The following is a 22,009-nucleotide window of genomic DNA, read 5'->3' on the forward strand; positions in this document are numbered from 1 at the left end:
CTTTGTTCAAAGTTCATATCATAGCAAGAGCAGCTAAAATAAGCAAAGAGAAACGACAACCCATCATTACTTTTACCTCTCTGGGATATGTGGGATGCTAGTGTGCCACCTCGACAACAGCCAGTGAAATTGCAGGGCGCCAAATTCAAACAGAAATCTCATTATTAAAATTCCTCAAACATACAAGTATTAAACACCATTTTAAAGATAAACTTCTTGTTAATCCAACCACAGTGTACGATTTCAAAAAGGCTTTACGGCGAAAATATACATTGCGATTATCTGAGGACAGCACCTAGTCACAAAAAATATACAGTCATTTTCCAGCCAAAGAGAGGAGTCACAAAAAGCAGAAATAGAGATATAATTAATCACTAACCTTTGATGATCTTCATCAGATGGCACTCATAGGACTTCCAGTTACACAATACATGTATGTTTTGTTCGATAAAGTTCATATTTATATCCAAAAATCTCAGTTTACATTGGCGCGTTATGTTCAGTAATGTTTTGCCTCAAAAACATCTGGCGAATTTGCAGAGAGCCACATCAATTTACAGAAATACTCATCATAAACTTTGATGAAAGATACAAGTGTTATATATAGAATTAAAGATAAACTTCTCCTTAATGCAACCGCTGTGTCAGATTTCAAAAAAGCTTTACAGCGAAAGCAAACCATGTAATAATCTGAGTACAGCGCTCAGCCACCAAAAAAAGCCATACAGATACCCGCCGTGTTACGGAGTCCAGTGTTTAATTGCTATATTGTAATTACTTCGCCATCATGGCCAATTTATTTCCTTAACTTACCTTATTTGCACTCATTGTATATAGACTTTTTGTTTTCTTTTGTTCTACTGTATTATTGACTGTATGTTTTGTTTATTCCATGTGTAACTCTGTGTCGTTGTATGTGTCGAATTGCTACGCTTTATCTTGGCCAGGTCGCAATTGCAAATGAGAACTTGTTCTCAACTAGCCTACCTGGTTAAATAAAGGTGAAATAAAAAAATAAAAAAATTGGTATGCACTCCCAGGAATCCCAGTTCCACAATAAATGTTTGATTTGTTTGATAAAGTTAATCTTTATGTCCAAATACCTCCTTTTTGTTCGCGCGCTAGGTTCACCAATCGTGGGCACTAAGTTCAGACGAAAAGTTTAAAAAGTTCCATTACAATTCGTAGAAACATGTCAAAGGATGTATATAATCAATCTTTAGGATGTTTTTATCATAAATCTTTAATCATATTCCAACCGGACAATTCTTTTGTCTTTAGAAATGAAAGGGAACGGAGCTCGTGCTCACGGCTTTCTGCCAGACCCCTGGTTCAAACAGCTCTTATTCGCTTTCCTTTCACAATAGAAGCCTGAAACAATGTTCTAAAGACTGTTGACATCTAGTTGGAAGCCTTAGGAAGTGCAATATGACCCCATTTACACTGTATATTGGATAGGCAATCACTTGAAAAACTACAAACTTCGTATTTCCCACTTCCTGGTTGGATTTTTCTCAGGTTTTCGCCTGCCATATGAGTTCTGTTATACTCACAGACATCATTCAAACAGTTTTAGAAACTTCAGAGTATTTTCTATCCAAATCTACTAACATATCCTACCTTCTGGGCCTGAGTAGCAGGCAGTTTACTCTGGGCAGGCTTTTCATCCGGACGTGATAAATACTGCCCCGTGTTCCAAAGCAGTTTTAAGACATGAAGGTCAGAGTAGGTGAACGCAGAGTAGGTGAACGGATGATCCCTGCATGTGTGGTTACCACCGTGAAGCATGGAGGAGGAGGTGTGATGGTGTGGGTGTGCTTTGCCTGTGACACTGTCAGTGATTTATTTAGAATTCAAGGCACACTTAACCAGCATGGCTACCACAGCATTTTGCAGTGACACTACATCCCATCTGGTTTGCGCTTAGTGGGACCATCATTTGTTTTTCAACTAGACAATGACCCAACACACCTCCAGGCTGTGTAAGGGCTATTTGACCAAGATGGAGAGTGATGGAGTGCTGCATCAGATGACCTGGCATCCACAATCACCCGACCTCAACCCAATTGAGATGGGTTGGGATGGGTCGGACCGCAGAGTGAAAGAAAAGCAGTCAACAAGTGCTCAGCATATGTGGGCACTCCTTCAAGACTGTTGGAAAAGCATTTCAGGTGAAACTGGTTGAGAGAATGCCAAGAGTGTGGGGTTGGCTACTTTGAAGAATCTAAAATATTAAATATATTTTGATTTGTTTAACAGTTTTTTGGTTGCTACATGATTCCATATGTGTTATTTAATAGTTTTGATGTCTTCACTATTATTTTACAATGTAGAAAATAGTACAAATAAAGAAAAACCCTTGAATGAGTAGGTGTGTCCAAAATCTGGACTAGTACTGTATATAGTGCACAGATTGGGCTCCCACTCCTATTCACTAACTCAGTCTTGCTCATTCTCTCTCTCTCTCTCACACACACACACACACGCACACGCACTCACTCGCACACACACACACACGCACTCGCACACTCATCCACGTATACACGCACATGCACACAGAGGCACATGCACACACACACGATAGGTCTGCCAGAGAGGTGGAGGGTGACAGAATAGAGAGCTAGCAGCACACTGTTTATTTTTATACAGGACTGTCGGCATGGCGACCCATAACCTTTTTTTCTCTCTTCCTACCTCCCTCCCTCCCTCTCTCCATGTTTCCTCTTCTACCGCTCTTCTTTCATCATTTTCCCTCCTTTCTCCATACTCTCCCAATTCATCTCTCCTACTTTCTTTCTCCCTCTCTCATAATCTCTCAGTCATCTGACAATAATTATGGTGAGATCCCCCTCACAGAAAGCATATTGTGCCGAGCTTCTAGAAAATACTTATTTTGATGGGTAAAGAAAGACTGAGAAAGAAAGAGAGAAAGAAAGGAGGAATGGTAAAACAAGTGTGTGGAAAAAGAAAAGGACGGCTGGGGAGAGAGGGCCGGGAGGGGGTTTCTGGGAGAGAGAGGGGGGGAAAGATTGGAAAAGGGGGGATGGAGGGAGGGAAAGAAAAACAAACTGTGAAAGAATGTGGCCAAAAGAATTGGAAGTGGACTAACAGTCAAATGAGAGGCAGAGAGAGAGAAAGAGAGAGGGAGAGATAGCGAGAAAGCAGGAGAGAAAGAGAGAGAGAGAGAGAGAGAGAGAGGGGATACAGAGAGGAAGAGAGAGAGAGAGAGGATGAGAACCAGAATAAGAAAGAGAGCTATAGAGAGAGAACAGAGCTAGAGCACAGTACGAACTGTTTTACACAAAATAACTTTTTCTACACTTGAAATGAATCTAACTAAGAGGTCAGCAGATGTTGTTCGGGGTCAGTGGCATGAATGATTCTACTTAGCCCAGGTCAGGACTTAATAAGATAAACAGCCCTAATTAACTATTCAAGCTGCAGAGCCAAATTATTTACTGTAGGTGATTCCAACCATTGATTACTCTAACTAGAGTTCATGCATCATCTGTAATATGACCTTGGGGAGTCTATAGGAGTAATTGGTTGAAGATTGATTATATATCAACACTAGCCTGGTCCCAGATCTGTTTGAGCTGTTTTGCATGACATTTGCTGTAATATTGCCTTGGCAAGACAGTACAAACAGATCTGGGACCAGGTTAAATCAGTCACTAATCAGTTGCGCTCTGAGTAGAGATAAATGCTGTAAAAGGGTACAGAGTCTACGACCTACTGCTGACTACTCCTGAGAAGTGCACTTCAATAAGTGTAAGCACCCAATTCAAATAATGCCAGTCCCAGTTTAGATACGGTACATTCTAGCTACATATTCCAAATATCTGCATACTTACCCCATGCTCTGCACAATCTGCATAATATCTGCATACTTACTCCACGCTCTGCATAATATCTGCATACTTACTCCACACTCTGCCAAATCTGCATAACACCTGCATACTTACTCCACGCGCAGCATAATATGCATAATATCTGCATACTTACTCCACGTTCTGAATAATCTGCATAATATCTGCATACTTACTTTACTCCACGCTCTGCATACTTACTCCACACTCTGCATAATCTGCATAATATCGGCATACTCCACACTGTGAAGGTGGATCGCTGAATGAGCAGTAGTATCACACAGTTAGTATTCACCCCCTTGGACTTCTTCCCATTTTATTGTGTTAACAATGTAGGATTAAAAGGGACTTACTTGTCATTTTCTATCAACAATCTACACAAAATACTCTGTCATGTCAAAGTGGAAGAACAATTCTAACACTTTTTAAAGATGAATGGAAACACTAATATACCTCGACTGGATACGTATTCGCCCCCTGAGTCAGTGCATGTTAGAGACACCTTTGGCAGCGATTGCAGCTGTGAATCGTCTTAGGTAAGTCTTTAAAAGCTTTGCCCACCTGGATTGTGAAATTTTTCTTTTTAAAATTCTTCAAGTTCTGTCAAAGTGTTGGGAAACATGGCTAGACATCTATTTTTACTTCTTGGCATCGATTTTCAAGAACATTTAAGTCAAAACTGTAACCACTCAGAAACGTTCACTGTCTTCTTGGTAAGCAACTCCCACTTTGGCCTTGTGTTGTAGGTTATTGTCCTGCTGAAAGGTGAATTCCTCTCCCAGCATCTGGTGTAAAGCAGACTGAAGCAGGTTTTCCTTTAGGACATAACCTGTGCTTAGCTCCATCCCGTTGAGTTTCATCCGGGGAAAAAATCCTTAGCATAATTCTCAACTTGACCAAGCTTAAAGAGATATTCAATGTCTGATTCATTATCGTTACCCATCTATCACTTCCCTTCTTTATGAGGCTTTCAAAAAAAGCTCCCTGGTCTTTGTAGTTGAATCTGTGCTTGAAATGTAATACTTGACTGAGGGACTTATACAGATGTTGTATGGGGACAGAGGAAACGGTAGACATCAAACAAATCCTGTCAACTCCTATTATTTCACACAGAATGAGTCCATGTAACTTTATGTGCATGTTTTATTTTAAAGCCAAATCATCTTTCTTCACCAACTCCCTCTAGATGCAACACTGTCCTTCTGCATGGTACCGCTGCTCTAAGCCCTAGGCCTCGCCATATTTCTCTCATCTTTGTTGTGAGCACTACTATGTATGAAAACAGCCTCATGAAGTTATTATTAACCCTAACCCTACCAATAACAGACGGATGTATTGCCTACTTGTGTTTCATGTACATCCAACATTCAATGTTTTGATCTACGATATATATTTCTAAAGAAAGAAATGGATCATTATCAAGTTACAGTACAACAGATTGCAGAGTGCAGGCCTACTGTTTACTATGGTTTCCCGAATGCTATGAATATCCATTCCACAGACTCAACAGCAAAACATGTATACTCTGTACAGTTGAATGTTAGTGCGCATATGTGTAACGTTTAATGCTATTGACACGTCCTATTGAAACGTTTCTGGTTACGCGAACCTATTCCGGGCCTAGATTTACCTTGGGAAATGTATTCTTTATCGCTATGTGACTTCCTGTAGTAAAATAAAGGGTATACAAAGTACAGCTCTAATGCCCTCATTCCTCAGAAACAGAGTCTCTGCTTGCATCCCAAATGGCAAACTATTATCCATAGAGTGCACTACTTTTGACCAGAACTCTATGGGTAAATGTAAAATGTAGAAGGAAATAGTTCCCCCCCGAGTGAGGCTTTCCATCTTAACTAAGTGGCTAGATGTGTTTTGTCTGGTCTGTGCTTTGGTTCTCCAGGGCAGGTTAGCGCATACAAGGGTGTGAATGTGTGTGTGTGTGTGTGTGTGTGTGTGTGTGTGTGTGTGTGTGTGTGTGTGTGTGTGTGTGTGTGTGTGTGTGTGTGTGTGTGTGTGTGTGTGTGTGTGTGTGTGTGTGTGTGTGTGTGTGTGTGTGTGTGTGTGTGTGTGTGTGTGTGTGTTTGTATGTGTGTGTGACTGTGTGCATAATGTGCTGTGAAAAAAGTACTTCCCCCTTTCTGTTTTTGTCTATTTTTGCATATCTTTTTACACGGAATGTTTGTATATCTTCACCCAAAACCTAATATTAGATAAAGGGAACCTGAGTGAATAAATAACACAACATTTGGATAATTATTTGTATTTTATTAACAAAGTTATGCAACACCCAATGCCCATGTGTGAAAAAGTAATTGCCTCCTTATACTCAATAACTGGTTGTGCCTCTTTTAGCTGCAATGAACGCAACAAAACACTTCCTGTAGTTGTTGATCATTCACTCACATCGCTGTGGAGAAATGCATGACTCAGGTGCGCTTCAGCTCACGGACGGAAGGCCCTGACATTCTTCCTTCAGAACCAACTGATACCGAGCAGCATTCATGGTTCCCTCAATGACGTCAAGTCGTCCAGGTCGTGAGGCAGCGACCATCACACTACCACCACCATGCTTGACCGTTGGTATGAGGCTCTTACTGTGGAATGCAGTGCTAGGCGAGCCTCAGAACCTGGACGACTTGCCATCACTGAAGGAACCATGCATTCAGGCAACCCATCCGTGAGCAGAAGCTAAAGCACAGCTGGATCATGCAGCAAGACACTGATCCGAATCACACCAGGAAGTCAAAGCCCAGACCTATACCCGATTGAAATGTTGTGGCAGCACCTGAAATGATCAACAACAACAGGAAGTGTTTGGTCGCAGCCAGTGCAGCTAGAGATGCCACTCTAGCTATTGAGTGTAAGGGGGAAATTACTTTTTCACACAGGGGTATTGGGTGTTGCGTAACTTTGTTTATAACATAATTAAAATAATGATCCAAATGTTGTGTTATTTCTTCACTCAGGTTCCCTTGATCTAATATTAGGTTTTGGGTGAAGATATACAAACATTCAGTATCCAAAATATGCAAAAATAAAGAAAAATAATAATTTTTCACAACACTGTGCATACGTGTGTCCATATGTGTGTGTGTGTGTGTGTGTGTGTGTGTGTGTGTGTGTACTCTGTAGTGATTATTCTGGAGGCCTCTGCATGTTCAGGGCACGGGTATGTCATTCTTCCGTCAGACTTCCTGCCTTTCTCTCCTGCATGCAGCACACAGCCCTGGAACGGAAGACAGGCTAGAGGAGCCCTCCAAACAGATGCTTGGCAGAGAAAGAGAAAAGGGAGAGAGGGGGAGATAAAAAAGTGCAGAGGAAAAGTCAGAGGTGGAGAGACGAAGCGAGAGAGAGAGAGAGAGAGAGAGAGAGAGAGAGAGAGAGAGAGAGAGAGAGAGAGAGAGAGAGAGAGAGAGAGAGATGGGGGGCTAAGAGAGAGAGAAGGAGGAGGCTAAACTACTTGGAGAGATCGATGGGAAACAATAGTGATATGAACCAGATGTAGAGAGCGAGAGGGATGAAGCGAGGGAGATAGAAAAGGGAGGGAGTGAGAGTGAGATGGAAAGCAGTCTATAAAGATACTGATTTCCTCTCCTGAATCCCCCTAAATAACAAAAACCATGAGAGGGAAACCCACTGGGCACACCACGCCATTTCAACGTGGAAATCTGGGTAATATTTGGTTGAGACATTTGCAAACGCGATTACAACCTTCATTCACCCACTCAAAAAGACAGCAAGACGTTTGCAGGATTCTCAGTGTTTTATCACTATGCTTTCAACCATTTGAAAGCACAGCCACATTCCAGTGAAAAAAAACAATGTCAGATATTCTGTTTTAACACAACAACTTAATGTGTTATCACTGTGCCTCATCTAATAGCACAACCAAATGACCTGGATTGCGGATGAGATTACATTAAAAGTACATAGTGCAAATGATCAATGCAGTTCGAGATTCTGCACAGATGATTATAGCAATTATGAACATCTCCGCAGACCTGCCTCATTTGCATGTTATCTTGAACAGGAACGCTTTCTATGATAACATAAGAAGACATTTATAGTTACAGTAGGCTAATGTCAGAATGTGGCCGTGGATGTGTTACTCATTTTACGGTTGAATAAATACTATTATATAGTTTGTGAGATAGCCTTAACTTAAGGCTATTTATTTACGGTATTACAAAAGTCATATTGAATATCGACATTTACAGGATATCTAAGGCTTGGGTGGATTCATCTGATCCACTGGCTTAATCCTATTCTTTCATTTTTATTTTGGGTTTAGTTGGAGATGTTAATCCTACATATCATTTGTTAATTTGTTAATAGTTAATAGGCTATTTACTGCACTGCAAAAGTGCTATTGAATTGTGTTTGGTTGTCAATGTAACTAAATGTCAACATTTGAAGGAGATGTGTCTTTCGGGCCACTGACTTAGTCTGGCTTTCATTCCAGTTTGTCTACAAATGAATCATTGATATGTTGGATTCGCATCTCAATAATCATTCTCATTCTGTCACCTCTCCTCCTCATCCCTGTCTTTGCCTCATCTCAGCCTTTCACCACAGTTTGTCTTGATTGGTCAGCCTGGCATGTCCCCTAAGTGTTTCAAAATAACTAGAGACAAGGCAATGGAATGCCGTCTGGCACTGAGAATTACTCTCAGTGTGTGTGTGTGTGTGTGTGTGTGTGTGTGTGTGTGTGTGTGTGTGTGTGTGTGTGTGTGTGTGTGTGTGTGTGTGTGTGTGTGTGTGTGTGTGTACGCTTGCATCAGTTGCATGTGTGTGTGTGCATGTGTATTTGTATGCGTGCATCAGTGTCACGTTTTTGCATATAATATCACATGCGATTTTGCACGTATGCATTTGTGTGAGAGAGAAAGACAGAAAGAGAAAGAGAGAAAGAAGAATGACAGAAAAAAAGAGAGAAATAGATCAAGTTGAGGTTTAGTGGCGCAAGTGGTGTTTCCATCCCCCTCTCCATCTCTCCTCCAAACTATGCCTCTTCATAAACAGAGAAATAAAATCCCTCTACTCATGTTCTCACTCCCCTGCATTCCCTCCATCCCTTGTTCGTTCTTTCTCACTCCCTCTCTTTCTTTATTTCAGGTCCAATGTGGAAAATGCGTCATCACCCAAACCACTGTCGCTACTCTCCAAGTTCTCTTAAAAGTCCCCACCCCCTTCCCCTCTCTCTTTCTCCCTCTCTCTCTCTCTCTCTCGTTCTCTCCTCTCTCACTCACTCTTTCTGTCTGTCTCTGTCTCACAGTTGCCAGGCGGCTCCACCCAGTCCACAGCGGGAGAAACCGTAAAAGAGCTAATTCTGTCCATCTCGCTCTCCCTCTCTGTTTCTCTCTCTCTTGTGAGCCTGTTTATCTCTCTCTATGTCTGTCTGTCTCCACTCCACCCCCCCCCCCCCCCACCCTCTCTCTGTCTCGCCCTGTCTCTGTCAAAAATAGTGGTAACAATTGAAGTCTGGGTGTCAAAAGAAGAACAGTAGTGGTATTGTTATACAGAGAGGTCTCCGTGACTCAATGATCCAGTCTCGAAATAGACATAATGATGAAAACATGGAGAAGACTTTCCTACCATCACCATTTAGCCCTAATATGTAGCATGCAGCTTTAACGCCGTGTCAATGCGTATGCAATAGCCTACACTCTGAGATAAAAACCTACATTTAAATTCCTATACCTAAATATTGCATCTATGCTGAACGTCGACAGGCTATTCAAAGAGGAGGGCGCATTAAATTCAACGCGACAGGCTAGTTTGCTGTTAGGGAATTTCCATGTTTGTTTAAGGGGGAAACGAGCACATATCTGCAAAGAGAGGCGGCAAGTTAAAGTTAAACTCTTTATTGCAATGTCTAAACTACATAGTGGCCTATAAACTAGCCTGCAACGTTCCATTAACAAAGTCGTGATTATACTGATAGATAGGCTATGTCTAGGACAATAGCAAGAATAACCTATAGCCACTACTCTATGGTCTATAGGCCTATAACATCAAATAGTATATGATTTTACTTGCTTTATCATTTCGTTAAAACTGCATTATTTTCCATTATAGTTGTTTCGGGTATAAAAGCAGGCCAGGCAGGAAACTATGGCCGCCTGTTTCTACATACCTAGGCTACAGTCTGCAGAACAGAAGGGACTTACCATGATATGACTCCGGCTGGGCTGCCTACATTGTCGTCTGTGACTTTCCTGGACCCGCTTCCTCCAACCATCCACTGCTATAGAGACTATATAAATGTCTCCACGCAAGAATATTCCCCTATTCCAATGGCCCGTTAAATCCGTTGTAGTCCCGCAACGTGATCGTGTAGTGTGTTGTCGGTTCTGACAGAACTTTTGTTTCACAGACAACATGCAAGAGAAAACAATATGATTGGCGTCGCACGGTCTTCCCCGTCAATCTCCGCCTCTGCCGTTATTTCCGATTCTGCAAGGCAAGCGTGTACAATTTTTTCCCCCTCCCTGTCTCCTAATGTTGGTCACACACCCCTCCCTCTCCTCCCTCTCTCCGTGCGCCTCACACAGTTAACAAGAGAGCTACAGTCTGACTTTCAACCGCCGGGGCTCCACTCAAACTTTCCATTTTTTCCTCCAGCGTTAAAGAAATGAATAAACAATCAAACGTTGTCACTCCACCCACATGTAATTACATTATGTTTATTGATGCTAATTTTATACCATGATTAGCGCATTTGATATTTGCTCGTTAAATTAACCTTCATTTTCTTGGTTTATAGGCGTAGGAATTACACGCACACTTTGAAACTTTATCATAAAGCATGCATTCAAAGTTCTCGTAGATGGCAAATGTTCCAAACTTTAAGACCACGCAGGTAGGATGTTTTGTATTTATTTCACAGGGAATCGTGTTGTCTTTACATACAGGGATTGTACCTCTTATTCCTTATACAAAAGTATCTTTAATATCCAGGATAGATTATATACTTACACTGTAGACCTAGTGTAAAATAGCGAACCCATATTGGCCAGGTAATGACCGATTACGCGAGATTTTAGTTAACCGAGTTTAATAACCAAGCAGCCAAAAATGTATTCTAGTGCTGAATGGGTTATTAATCGCTGTCAAAGGTGCTTTAACAAAGTACTGAGTAAAGGGTCTGAATACTGAAGTAAATATGATATTTCAGTTTTTTATTTAATATATATTTAAAAAATCTAAAATAAATGTTTTTTGCTTTGTCATTATGGGGTAATTATGGGGTAATTGCGGGGTAATGTGTGTAGATTGATGAGGGGAAAAAACATTTCCTTCACATGAACCTGCTCCAGAGCGCTCAGGACCTCAGACTGGGGCGAAGGTTAAACTTCCAACAGGATAACGACCCTAACACACAGCCAAGACAACGCAGGAGCGGCTTCGGGACAAGTCTCTGAATGTCCCTGAGTGGCACAGCCAGAGCCTGGACTTGAACCCGATCGATCATCTCTGGAGAGACCTGAAAATAGCTGCACAGCAACGCTCCCGATCCAACCTGACAGAGCTTGAGAGGATCTGCAGAGAAGAACGGTAGAAAATCCCCAAATACAGGTGTGCCAAGCTTGTAGCGTCATACCCAAGAAGACTCAAGGCAATAATTGCTGTCAAAGGTGTTTCAACAAAGTACTGAGTAAAGGGTCTGAATACTTATGTAAATATGAGATTTCCGTTTTTTATTTCATATATTTAAAAAAATTCTAAATAACAGTTTTTGCTTTGTCATTATTGGGTAATGTGTGTATATTGATGAGGAAGAAAAAGTATAATCAATTTTAGAACAAGGCTGTAATGTAACAAAATGCAGGAAAAAAAGTAAAGGCGTCAGAATACTTTCCGAATGCACTGCACCACTTGCTGATACCTCAACATCCAAATCAATTATTTTGAAAAGAGATTATTTTGTATACAAGGTTTACAATACAATGTTTTTATGAATGAATGAGAATGGGAATATGCACTGCCGGATTAATGGATTAATGCAGGGGGGATTAATTACTGGGGCTGAAGCCCCTGGACCAAGAGGTAGCAACAAACAAAAAAAAACGTTTAAAAAAAATGTTTTAGGAAATATATACAGTATATACTATATATACAGTTGAAGTTGGAAGTATACATACACCTTAGCCTATCAGAAGCTTCTAAGGCCATTAAATTCTTTTCTGGAATTTTCCAAGCTGTTTAAAGGCACAGTCAACTTACTGTATGTAAACTTCTGACCCACTGGAATTGTGATACAGTGAATTATAAGTGAAATAATCTGTCTGTAAACAATTGTTGGAAAAATGACTTGTGTCATGCACAAAGTAGACGTCCTAACCGGCTTGCCAAAACTATAGTTTGTTAACAAGAAATTTGTGGAGTGGTTGAAAAACGAGTTTTAATGACTCCAACCCCCAGTGTATGTAAACTTCCGTGCTCAATGGGATTGAGATCTGGGCTCTTCGCTGGCCATAGCAGAATAGTGACATTCCTGTCTTGCAGGAAATCACACACAGAACAAGCAGTATGGCTGGTGGCATTTTCATGCTGGATGGTCATGTCAGGATGAGCCTGCAGTAAGGGTACCACATGACGGAGGAGGATGTCTTCCCTGTAACGCACAGCGTTGAGATTGTCTGCAATGACAACAAGCTCAGTCCGATGATGTTGTGACACACCGCCCCAGACCATGATGGACCCTCCACCTCCAAATCGATCCTGCTCCAGAGTACAGGCCTCGGTGTAACGCTCATTCCTTCGATTATAAACACGAATCCAACCATCACCCCTGGTGAGACAAAAACCACGACTCGTCAGTGAAGAGCACTTTTTGCCAGTTCTATCTGGTCCAGTGACGGTGGGTTTGTGCCCATAGGCGACGTTGTTGCCGGTGATGTCTGGTGAGGACCAGCCTTACAACAGGCCTACAAGCCCTCAGTCCATTCTCTCTCAGCCTATTGCGGACAGTCTGAGCACTGATGGAGGGATTGTGCGTTGCTGGTGTAACTCGGGCAGTTGTTGTTGTCATTCTGTACCTGTCCCGCAGGTGTGATGTTCAGATGTACCGATCCTGTGCAGGTGTTGTTACACGTGGTCTTCCACAGCGAGGGCGATACGCTGTCCATCCTGTCTCCCTGTAGCGCTGTCTTAGGCGTCTCACAGTACAGACATTGCAATTTATTGCCCTGGCCACATCTGCAGTCCTCATGCCTCCTTGCAGTATGCCTAAGGCACGTTCACTCAGATGAGCAGGGACCCTTCTTTTTGGTGTTTTTCAGAGTCAGTAGAAAGGCCTCTTTAGTGTCCTACGTTTTCATAACTGTGACATTAATTGCCTACCGTCTGCAAGCTGTTAGTGTCTTAACTTCTTGGATATAGGGGGCGCTCTTTTAATTTATGGATAAAAAAACGTGCCCGTTTTAAGCGCAATATTTTGTCACGAAAAGATGCTCGACTATGCATATAATTGGCAGCTTTGGAAAGAAAACACTCTAAGGTTTCCAAAACTGCAAAGATATTATCTGTGAGTGCCACAGAACTCATGCTACAGGCGAAACCAAGATGAAACTTCTACCAGGAAATGGGTAGAATTTTTGAAGCTCTGTTTTCCAATGTCTCCTTATATGGCTGTGAATGCACCAGGAACGAGCCTGCGCTTTCTGTCGTTTCTTCAAGATGTCTGCAGCATTGTGACGTATTTGTAGGCATATCATTGGAAGATTGGCCATAAGAGACTACATTTTCCAGGGGTCCGCCCGGTGCCCTTTGTCGAAATTGGTATGTAATCTTCAGTTGCGGGCATTTTCTCCTGGGATTCAGGACAGAAAGCACACTTCCACGAACGATGTATCATCGAAGAGATATGTGAAAAACACCTTGAGGATTGGTTCTAAACAACGTTTGCCATGTTTCAGTCAATATTATGGAGTTCATTTGGAAAAAAGTTAGGCGTTTTTATGACTGGATTTTCGTTTTTTTTTGGTAGCCAAACGTGACGCACCAAATGGAGCGATTTCTCCTAAACAAATAACCTTTCAGGAAAAACTGAACATTTGCTATCTAACAGAGTCTCCTCATTGAAAACATCTGAAGTTCTTCAAAGGTAAATGATTTTATTTGAATGCTTTTCTGTTTTTTGTGAAAATGTTGTCTGCTGAATGCTAACGCTAATGCTAACGCACTCCCCTTCTTGGTCAAATTGCACTTACACAGCCTGTAGGTGTGTTGGGTCATTGTCCTGTTGAAAAACAAATGATGGTCCCCCTCACTAAGTGCAAACCAGATGGGAAGGGATTTCACTGCAGAATGCTGTGGTGACCAGGTGTGTCTTGAATTCTAAATAAATCACAGACAGTGTCACCAGCAAAACACCATCACACCTCTTCCTCCATGCTTCACGGTGGAACTACACATGCAGAGATCATTCATTCCCCTACTCTGCGTCTCACAAAGACACGGTGGTTGGAACCAAAAATCTCACATTTGGACTCTGCAGACCAAAGGACAGATTTCCACCGGTTTAATGTCTATTGCTTATGATAAATAAAAAATAACAACTGCGTAATAAATACATTTGACTGGTCAATTGTTTGAGTCCGAGTTAGGGCCCAAACCTGTAGGGGACCCAAGAGCCCCCCCCCCGCCAAAATGGAAAATATATATATGTGATATATTTTTCATCCAAACACATGAGTCTGCACTCAATGTTCAAAATACACCCGAGAACATAATTTAGCCACAGAGGATCATTCATTTAAAAAAATAACTTTGTATTAAATCTGAACACAAGTAAATACAGGCAACTGCCTAAATAAAAAAAACAGCAAGATAATGTCTTAAGAGGGTGTTTGGCCACCACGAGCTGCCAGAACATCTTCAATGTGCCTTGGCATAGATTCTACAAGGGGACCTACACCATGCAAGGAAAAATACACCACATCATGACATATTTGTATCCCTCATTTACTCAAGTGTTTCCTTTATTTTGGCAGTTACGGGTTGCCCTCCATTAGGAAGGCTGGCCAGCATGCACACCCCATATACAGCCTGTTGCATTGTGGCCATAGACATGTGTTCCATAGAAGGGTTTTGGAACCTCTTACCCTGGCAATTTGACTATTAAACTGATTGGTACACTAGCAATGGCTGCCAGTCCTGACCTGAATGAGTACTGCCATCTATGGATGTTATTTCTATGGTTGTCTGTTTGCCTTTTGCAAATTGTTAATATACAGTAGTGGGAAAAAGGTGCAGTTTGGAAAGCAAATGCCTACTGCTTAAAAGAGCAGACTAATCTGTCTATAGAACCAACAACTCTCATTTTTTTTGCAAACAGCAGCACTGTTTTTCAAAGTAGCTCGTCTTGAGATAGACTATTGCCAAGATGTGCACACAGGCCATCACCGTCATCATCATTATTAGGTGAGTGCATGAGTTTGTGTGCTACTGGAAATTGTATGTACTAGGGGAGACCGGGGATGGTTGTAACACTTTTTGCATTTTTGTCAATTTCTCAGAAATTGTTTGAGCTACTACATTCAAAATGTGATAGGAACAGCTTCCATCTGTCTGCTACAAATGGGTATAGATGTTATCTCTATAAAACAAACAGATACATTCAAATCAAATCTTATTTGTCCCATGCGCTAATACAACATGTGTAGGTAGACCTTAACGTAAAATGTTTACTTACAAGGCCTTAATCAACAATGCAGTTAAGAAAAATAAGAGTTAAGAAAATATTTACTAAATAAACTAATGTAAAAATAAAATAAAAGAGTAACAATAACGAGGTTATATAGAGGGGGTACCAAGTCAATGTGCGGGGATACAGGTTAGTTGAGGTAATTGAGGTCATATGTACATGTAGGAAGGGGTAAAGTGACTATGCATAGATAATGAACAGCGAGTAGCAGCAGAGTAAAAAAAGGGGGGAGGGGGGGGTCAATGCAAATAGTCTGGGTAGCCATTTGATTAATTGTTCAGCAATCTTATGGCTCGGGGGCAGAAGTTGTTAAGAGGCCTTTTGGACCTAGACTTGGCACCTCAGAACCGCTTGCTGTGCAGTAGCAGAGAGAACAGTCTATGACTAGGGTGGTTGGAGTCTTTGACAATTTTTTGTTCAGGTACTGTTGCTCATTCCGTGGGCCTCTAGGAACTGGTCATTACGCACACCTGGTCCCCATATTCTCCTGATTAGTAATTGTATAAGTGTGCCCTTTGTTCACTATTGTCTTGTTGATTATTGTTCCAATGTCCGTTGGTTGTGTGAGTACCTGTGCTGTTTTGTTTTGGCTTTCGTGCCGGTTGAATTGAGCAGATGATTACGGGTCTGGTCCCGTGTGGTATCACTGTGTGAGTGTATGTTACGGGTCTCGCCCCGGTGTATTTATTCGAGGTAATCCTTGCTCTTTTGTTTGGGTCTCAACCCTGTGTCTTGTATACGTGTTTGTTTGGTCTTCGTCCCCGTGGCTTTACATGGCACGTGGTAATTTGGGTAGATAAAAAAAAACTATTACGCATTCCTGCGCCTGTCTCCCGATCCCTTTATACCAGCGTGACATATACAACCAGTGAAATGTTACAATTTATCCCACCTCCCCAGTCAGTTGTAACAGAGCTTGGGGTGAAATTTAACAGTTTGAAAGAAAAATCATATATCATGACATGCAACGAAATATTATACGCCTTTATTGAGAACATGAGAACCACATTGCCATGTTTAACATTTTGTGCAGCAGAAATAACATAATAATACAATCCATTAACTGGCCCTTCTCAACTAAACAACAACATCTGACAACTAAACAACAACATGTGGACTAAACAATTGAATGTTTGTGGTGTTCCTAATGGAAAAAAACAAATTAAATTCCCAAGGCTTGGTGGGCCCATAATTTGCATTCCCAGAACCCAGGCATTCTTAGGCTTGCTACAACTAACCCTGACCCTTGCAGCCATTAGCTATCTTCAATTTTAGCTACATGTTCAAACTTTAGCATTGCTAACTTACATCAAATATATCTACACACACTGGTTATAAACCAGATATAAGTTTGGTGAATCTAATGACAAAGCAGGTGGTGACATCAACAACAACAAAAAATTGGGTCATAAAAAGAATTTCGTACCTCAAAATCAGAGTTTTGTCAATCAAATCTGCAGAGTCCATCACAGGGTCTTGCTTCTTCACATGATGGTTGAGGACTAAACTGACCATCTGCACAGTGAGTCACATGATTGTAGCTTGTTGTCACGTTCTGACCATAGTTCTGTTAGTTTATTCTTTGTTTTAGTATGGTCAGGGCGTGAGTTGGGGTGGGCAGTCTATGTTTGTTTTTCTATGTTGGTTTTTGTGTTCGGCCTAGTATGGTTCTCAATCAGAGGCAGGTGTCGTTAGTTGTCACTTGTTCCTGATTAGAGATATTGGGAGTGTTACAACTATCCCCTGTCTCCCCTAGCCTACTGTAGCCTATATATAGTACATGCTCTATATATTGCCTCCTATTATTGCACAATCTGTGTGTTGCTTCATTGGCCTGGGCTATTGTTTGTTTAAATTCCAAACCAGATTGATCTCAATTTGTCTGTGTCAGAGTAACCACTCATTTCGGTCATTTGTGTGGTATTAAAAAAGATTCAGCTAATGTCTTCTTCCATGTAAATGACTTAGAGTTGCATGAAATGCATTTTTAAAAGCCTTTTTTTTCTGGACCCTGAACAAATGTTCCCCATGAGTAGAAATCGTAAAACGCCTCTGCTCAACTGTATCTTATGCCACATTGCAAATTGGATTATGGCTTAATTATAAAGGGGCTTTTTCTTCAATAGTACATTTACCACGCGTCAAATTGCATCTTGGTGCACGGATTTGTTACCAGAAAATGATGGTGTGTCGGGAAGTGTGTGTGTGTGTGTGTGTGGAGGGGTGGGGGGGGGGGGGGTGCTATAAAAAAACACAGACCCGGTGCCTATGATTTCTTAATCCAGCCCTGGGAATATGGTTCCAACAATGTTATGTAGGCCTACTGAATTGCCCCATTTCTCACCCATACAAACAGCCTTACAAAATGTAACAGCGACCTCCTGTGGTCACCAATGATTAGGACATACTGTACGGTCCACAAACCTTTTCTAGGAAATAGATTATGCACCACAGTTAAATTAATGACAGCTTGACAAAGACAAATCTATTGTATTTGAGAGACATTAGAAAGAGACACTAATGACCATACATTGTTTTGTATAGCACTTTTCAGGAGATGTTTACAGGCAAAATACACAAAGCATCAACACAAAAAAACATAGTCAATACAATTGAGACAAACAGTTCAAAAGTGTTTATTCCATTATAGTCTGGTGGCAGACTGACATACCTACATAACCTACCATGATATTGGTAATATTAAAGAGGTTAGCATATTGTATTTATAGTTCATGATTCATTCATGATTATCCATAATTATGGTAGCGTCCACATTCACGTAGAAGTGTTTAGAAACATCTTCTGATCTTATTTACTGTAAGTGACAATAAATTATTCGCCATTTAGTTCCTGTTGGTCAAAACAACTCAAACAAAACAAACTTCAAATGCATCCAACAAGTTTTTTGAGTCACAAGCTTGACGTAGTCATTGCGTGCCTTGAATACGGTAACAAATACTAAACTTTTGACTACTTTAGTACACTATCTATGAATTTGTCCAAAGACTTTTTCAAATGAGGGACTAGATACATAGGGCTTTCATTTATAATCGGTAAAACAGGTATGTATGAAAATACCCTCAAATAAAAGCTGACATTCTGTACTGTCGCCTCATATGAAACATTTGAGCATAGAGCATAAAATGTACACATTTTAGCTTCACTGTGCAAATAAGTACAGAGGGGAGTGTATTATTCCGTTAAATATCTAAAAATGGATGTACTCTAGCAACTGCAGATTATCCTATTAATCAAGAGGATGGCCAGCATGCAAAGTTTGTTTCTGGGTTTCCAGATTACAGACCATAAACTCTGAATGATGTCAGTAAATGTTTAGTATTGCGGTCACCTTAGTTATGTGTGAATTGTAAACATGCTGCTGTTTCCTGGTAAAAAAAATATTGTACAGAACTTCCCAAACTCAATTAATGAGGATTGCAAACACTGAATTTTCACACTGCTTATAATACACTGAACCCTGAATTATCCATCTGTGGAATGGACCATAAACTCTGAATGCCCACATAAAAAATACTACAGTGTACTATGGTATAATACTGTAGTATTTACTGTAGTATACTGCAGTATTTACAGTATACTGTAAAGAAAATTGTAGCATATCCTATAGCATATTGTTCTTGTATTGTTTTTGCAGATTGTAGAATACTGTAGTATTTACTGTAGTGTTTTTGCGCTGTACTACACCGTAGTATTTACGGTGGTGTTGTTGCGTGCTGTATTATACGGTAGTATTTCCTGTAGTGTTTTTCTAGACATTACTGTAATATTTACTATAGTATTTTTGTTTTATTATCTTTGACATAGAAGTGGAGGCTTCAGGAAAGCTACTGGAGAAATGCTAAAATAACACATTTTCCATAACTTTTAGGTAGGACTGAGGTCTGAAGAGATAACTGTTAGGGAACACAATATATGGTGAATGTATGTTTCTAACTTATGGGTGGCACAAATTGCGACATGGGGGAGGCGAATGGGCAGGGTATATGCAAATGAAATACAGTGTTCTACAGTATGCTACAACATTCTATAGTAAGTACTACACACTTTTTTTTTTTTATGTAACCTTTCTTTACCTAGGCAAGTCAGTTAAGAACAAATTCTTTTTTACAATGACAGCCTACACCGGCCAAAACCGGACGATGCTGGGCCAATTGTGCGCCACTCTATGGGACTCCCAATCATGGCCCGTTGTGACACAGCATGGAATTGAACCAGGGCATCTGTAGCTTTTTTTTCTTCTACTGTGGTATTGACTTGTTTATTGTTTACTCCATGTGTAACTCTGTGTTGTTGTCTGTTCACACTGCTATGCTTTATCTTGGCCAGGTCGCAGTTGTAAATGAGAACTTGTTCTCAACTAGCCTACCTGGTTAAATAAAGGTGAAATAAAAATAAATTAAAATGCCTCTAGCACTGATATGCAGTGCCTTAGACCGCAGCGCCACTCGGGAGCCCTATGATTGTGGGATACTACACTAAGTTCTGTAGTATTCTATAGTAAACTGTAATATTCCTTCTTGTGGGTGATGCCAATAAACATACAAAAATGATTAAGATTACCGTATATATGTGAATCGTAGACATGTTGCTGTTTATGTGTGCTTTATGTGTGCTTATTCTGATCAACAACTGTATCTCAAAGGATTATATCATAACATATCCTTATTGGTCAATTTTTACAGATTGTTTCCTAAAATATCATGGATAATGTTGAACCCTGACACTATCATAAGAGGACGCACGTGTTGAACTCAAATCAAATCAAATGTTATTGGACACATACACGTGTTTAGCAGATCTTATTGCGGGTGTAGCAAAATGCTTGTGTTTCTAGCTCCAATAGTGTACTAATATCTAAAAAGTAATATCTAACAATTTCACAACAATACACACAAATCTAAGTAAAGGAATAGAATTAAGAATATATAAATATATGAACGAGCAATGTCAGACTAAGATACAATAAAATAGAACACAGTATATACATATGAGATGAGTAATGCAAAATATGTTAACTTTCACACAACTTACAGTAGAGTACAAGTTGAAATATACGTTATCTATATGTAAAATGGGGGAGTGACTCAGACCCTGGTGCTGCTGTGTCTGACTCTCAGTGATGATGCTAGAGAAGTCAACCTGAATGACATCATGGTACAGATTCAGCATGAACAAGCACAGGCAGGGGCGCAACTTTGGTTTTAGAAGTGGGGTGAACATAACATATATATATTTTTTATGTTTTAATATCCGGTCGAATAAACACGCCAAACAGCCTACCCAAACAGCCTACCCAAACAGCCTACCCAAAAGCACACCGATGCCTCGTTTTCTATCAGATTCCAATGATAAAACTGGGGAGGACTGTCCCTAGTGAAAGTTGCGTCCCTGGGCATAGAAAAAGAAGTTGTTGTCACACAGAACCAGGCACCAGAGAGGGCTGTCCTAGCCAAGGCAAACAGTAGCAGCCAGCAAGACATGTGTAATCTTCTGTTGGAACTTGGAGTCATGGAAGCCAGACTGATAGCTGCGGAGCACCCGGTAGAAGAACTGAGGAACATGGAAGCTACTGTTAATCTCCTACACAGGGAGACCGCATGTAATCTAAAGCAAACAAGAATGATATACACTGCCATTCAAAAGTTTGGGGTCACTTAGAAATGTCATTGTTTTTGAAAGAAAAGCACATTTCTGATCTATAGAAATACAATTGATCAGAAATACAGTGTAGACATTGTTAATGTTGTAAATGACTATTGTAGCTGGAAACGGCAGATTTTTTATGGAATATCTGCATAGGCGTACAGAGGCCCATTATCAGCTAATCCAAGTTGATAATTTTAAAAAGCTAATTGATCATTAGAAAACCCCTTTGCAATTATGTTAGTACAGCTGAAATTTGTTGTCCTGATTAAAGAAGCATTAAAACTGTCCTTCTTTAAACTAGTTGAGTATCTGGAGCATCATCATTTCTGGGTTTGATTACAGGCTCTAAATGGCCAGAAACAAAGAATTTCTTCTAAAACTCGTCAGTTTATTCATGTTCTGAGAAATGAACGCTATTCCATGCAAGAAATTGCCAAGAAACTGAAGATCTTGTACAAAGCTGTGTGTACTACTCCCTTCACAGAACAGAGCAAGCTGGCGCTAACCAGACTAGAAAGAGGAGTGGGAGGCCCTGGTGTACAACTGAGCAAAAGCACAAGTACATCAGTGTGTCTAGTTTGAGAAACAGGCGCCTCACAAGTCCTCAACTGGCAGCTTCATTAAATAGTACCTGCAAAACACTAGTCTCAACATCAACAGTGAAGAGAAAAAGACATCTCAGACTGGCCAATAAAAATAAAAGATTAAGATGGGCAATAGAACAGACACTGGACAGAGGAACTCTGCCTAGAAGGCCAGCATC

The 22,009-nt window shown here is 40.6% G+C and overlaps 1 protein-coding gene across 1 annotated transcript in view; it reads right to left on the reverse strand.

Moving 5' to 3' along the window:
* LOC109896354 (uncharacterized) overlaps positions 1–10,381 on the reverse strand; it is a 32,302-nt gene extending 21,921 nt beyond the window's left edge. Inside the window, exon 1 of the mRNA XM_031832157.1 lies at positions 10,040–10,381. Coding sequence (XP_031688017.1) covers positions 10,040–10,252 — 213 coding nt within the window. The 5' untranslated portion in view covers positions 10,253–10,381. The remainder of the gene's footprint in view (positions 1–10,039) is intronic.
* Positions 10,382–22,009: the final 11,628 nt, after the last annotated feature.

The sequence above is a fragment of the Oncorhynchus kisutch genome, linkage group LG9 (assembly GCF_002021735.2).
Source record: "Oncorhynchus kisutch isolate 150728-3 linkage group LG9, Okis_V2, whole genome shotgun sequence".
NCBI lineage: Eukaryota > Metazoa > Chordata > Actinopteri > Salmoniformes > Salmonidae > Oncorhynchus > Oncorhynchus kisutch.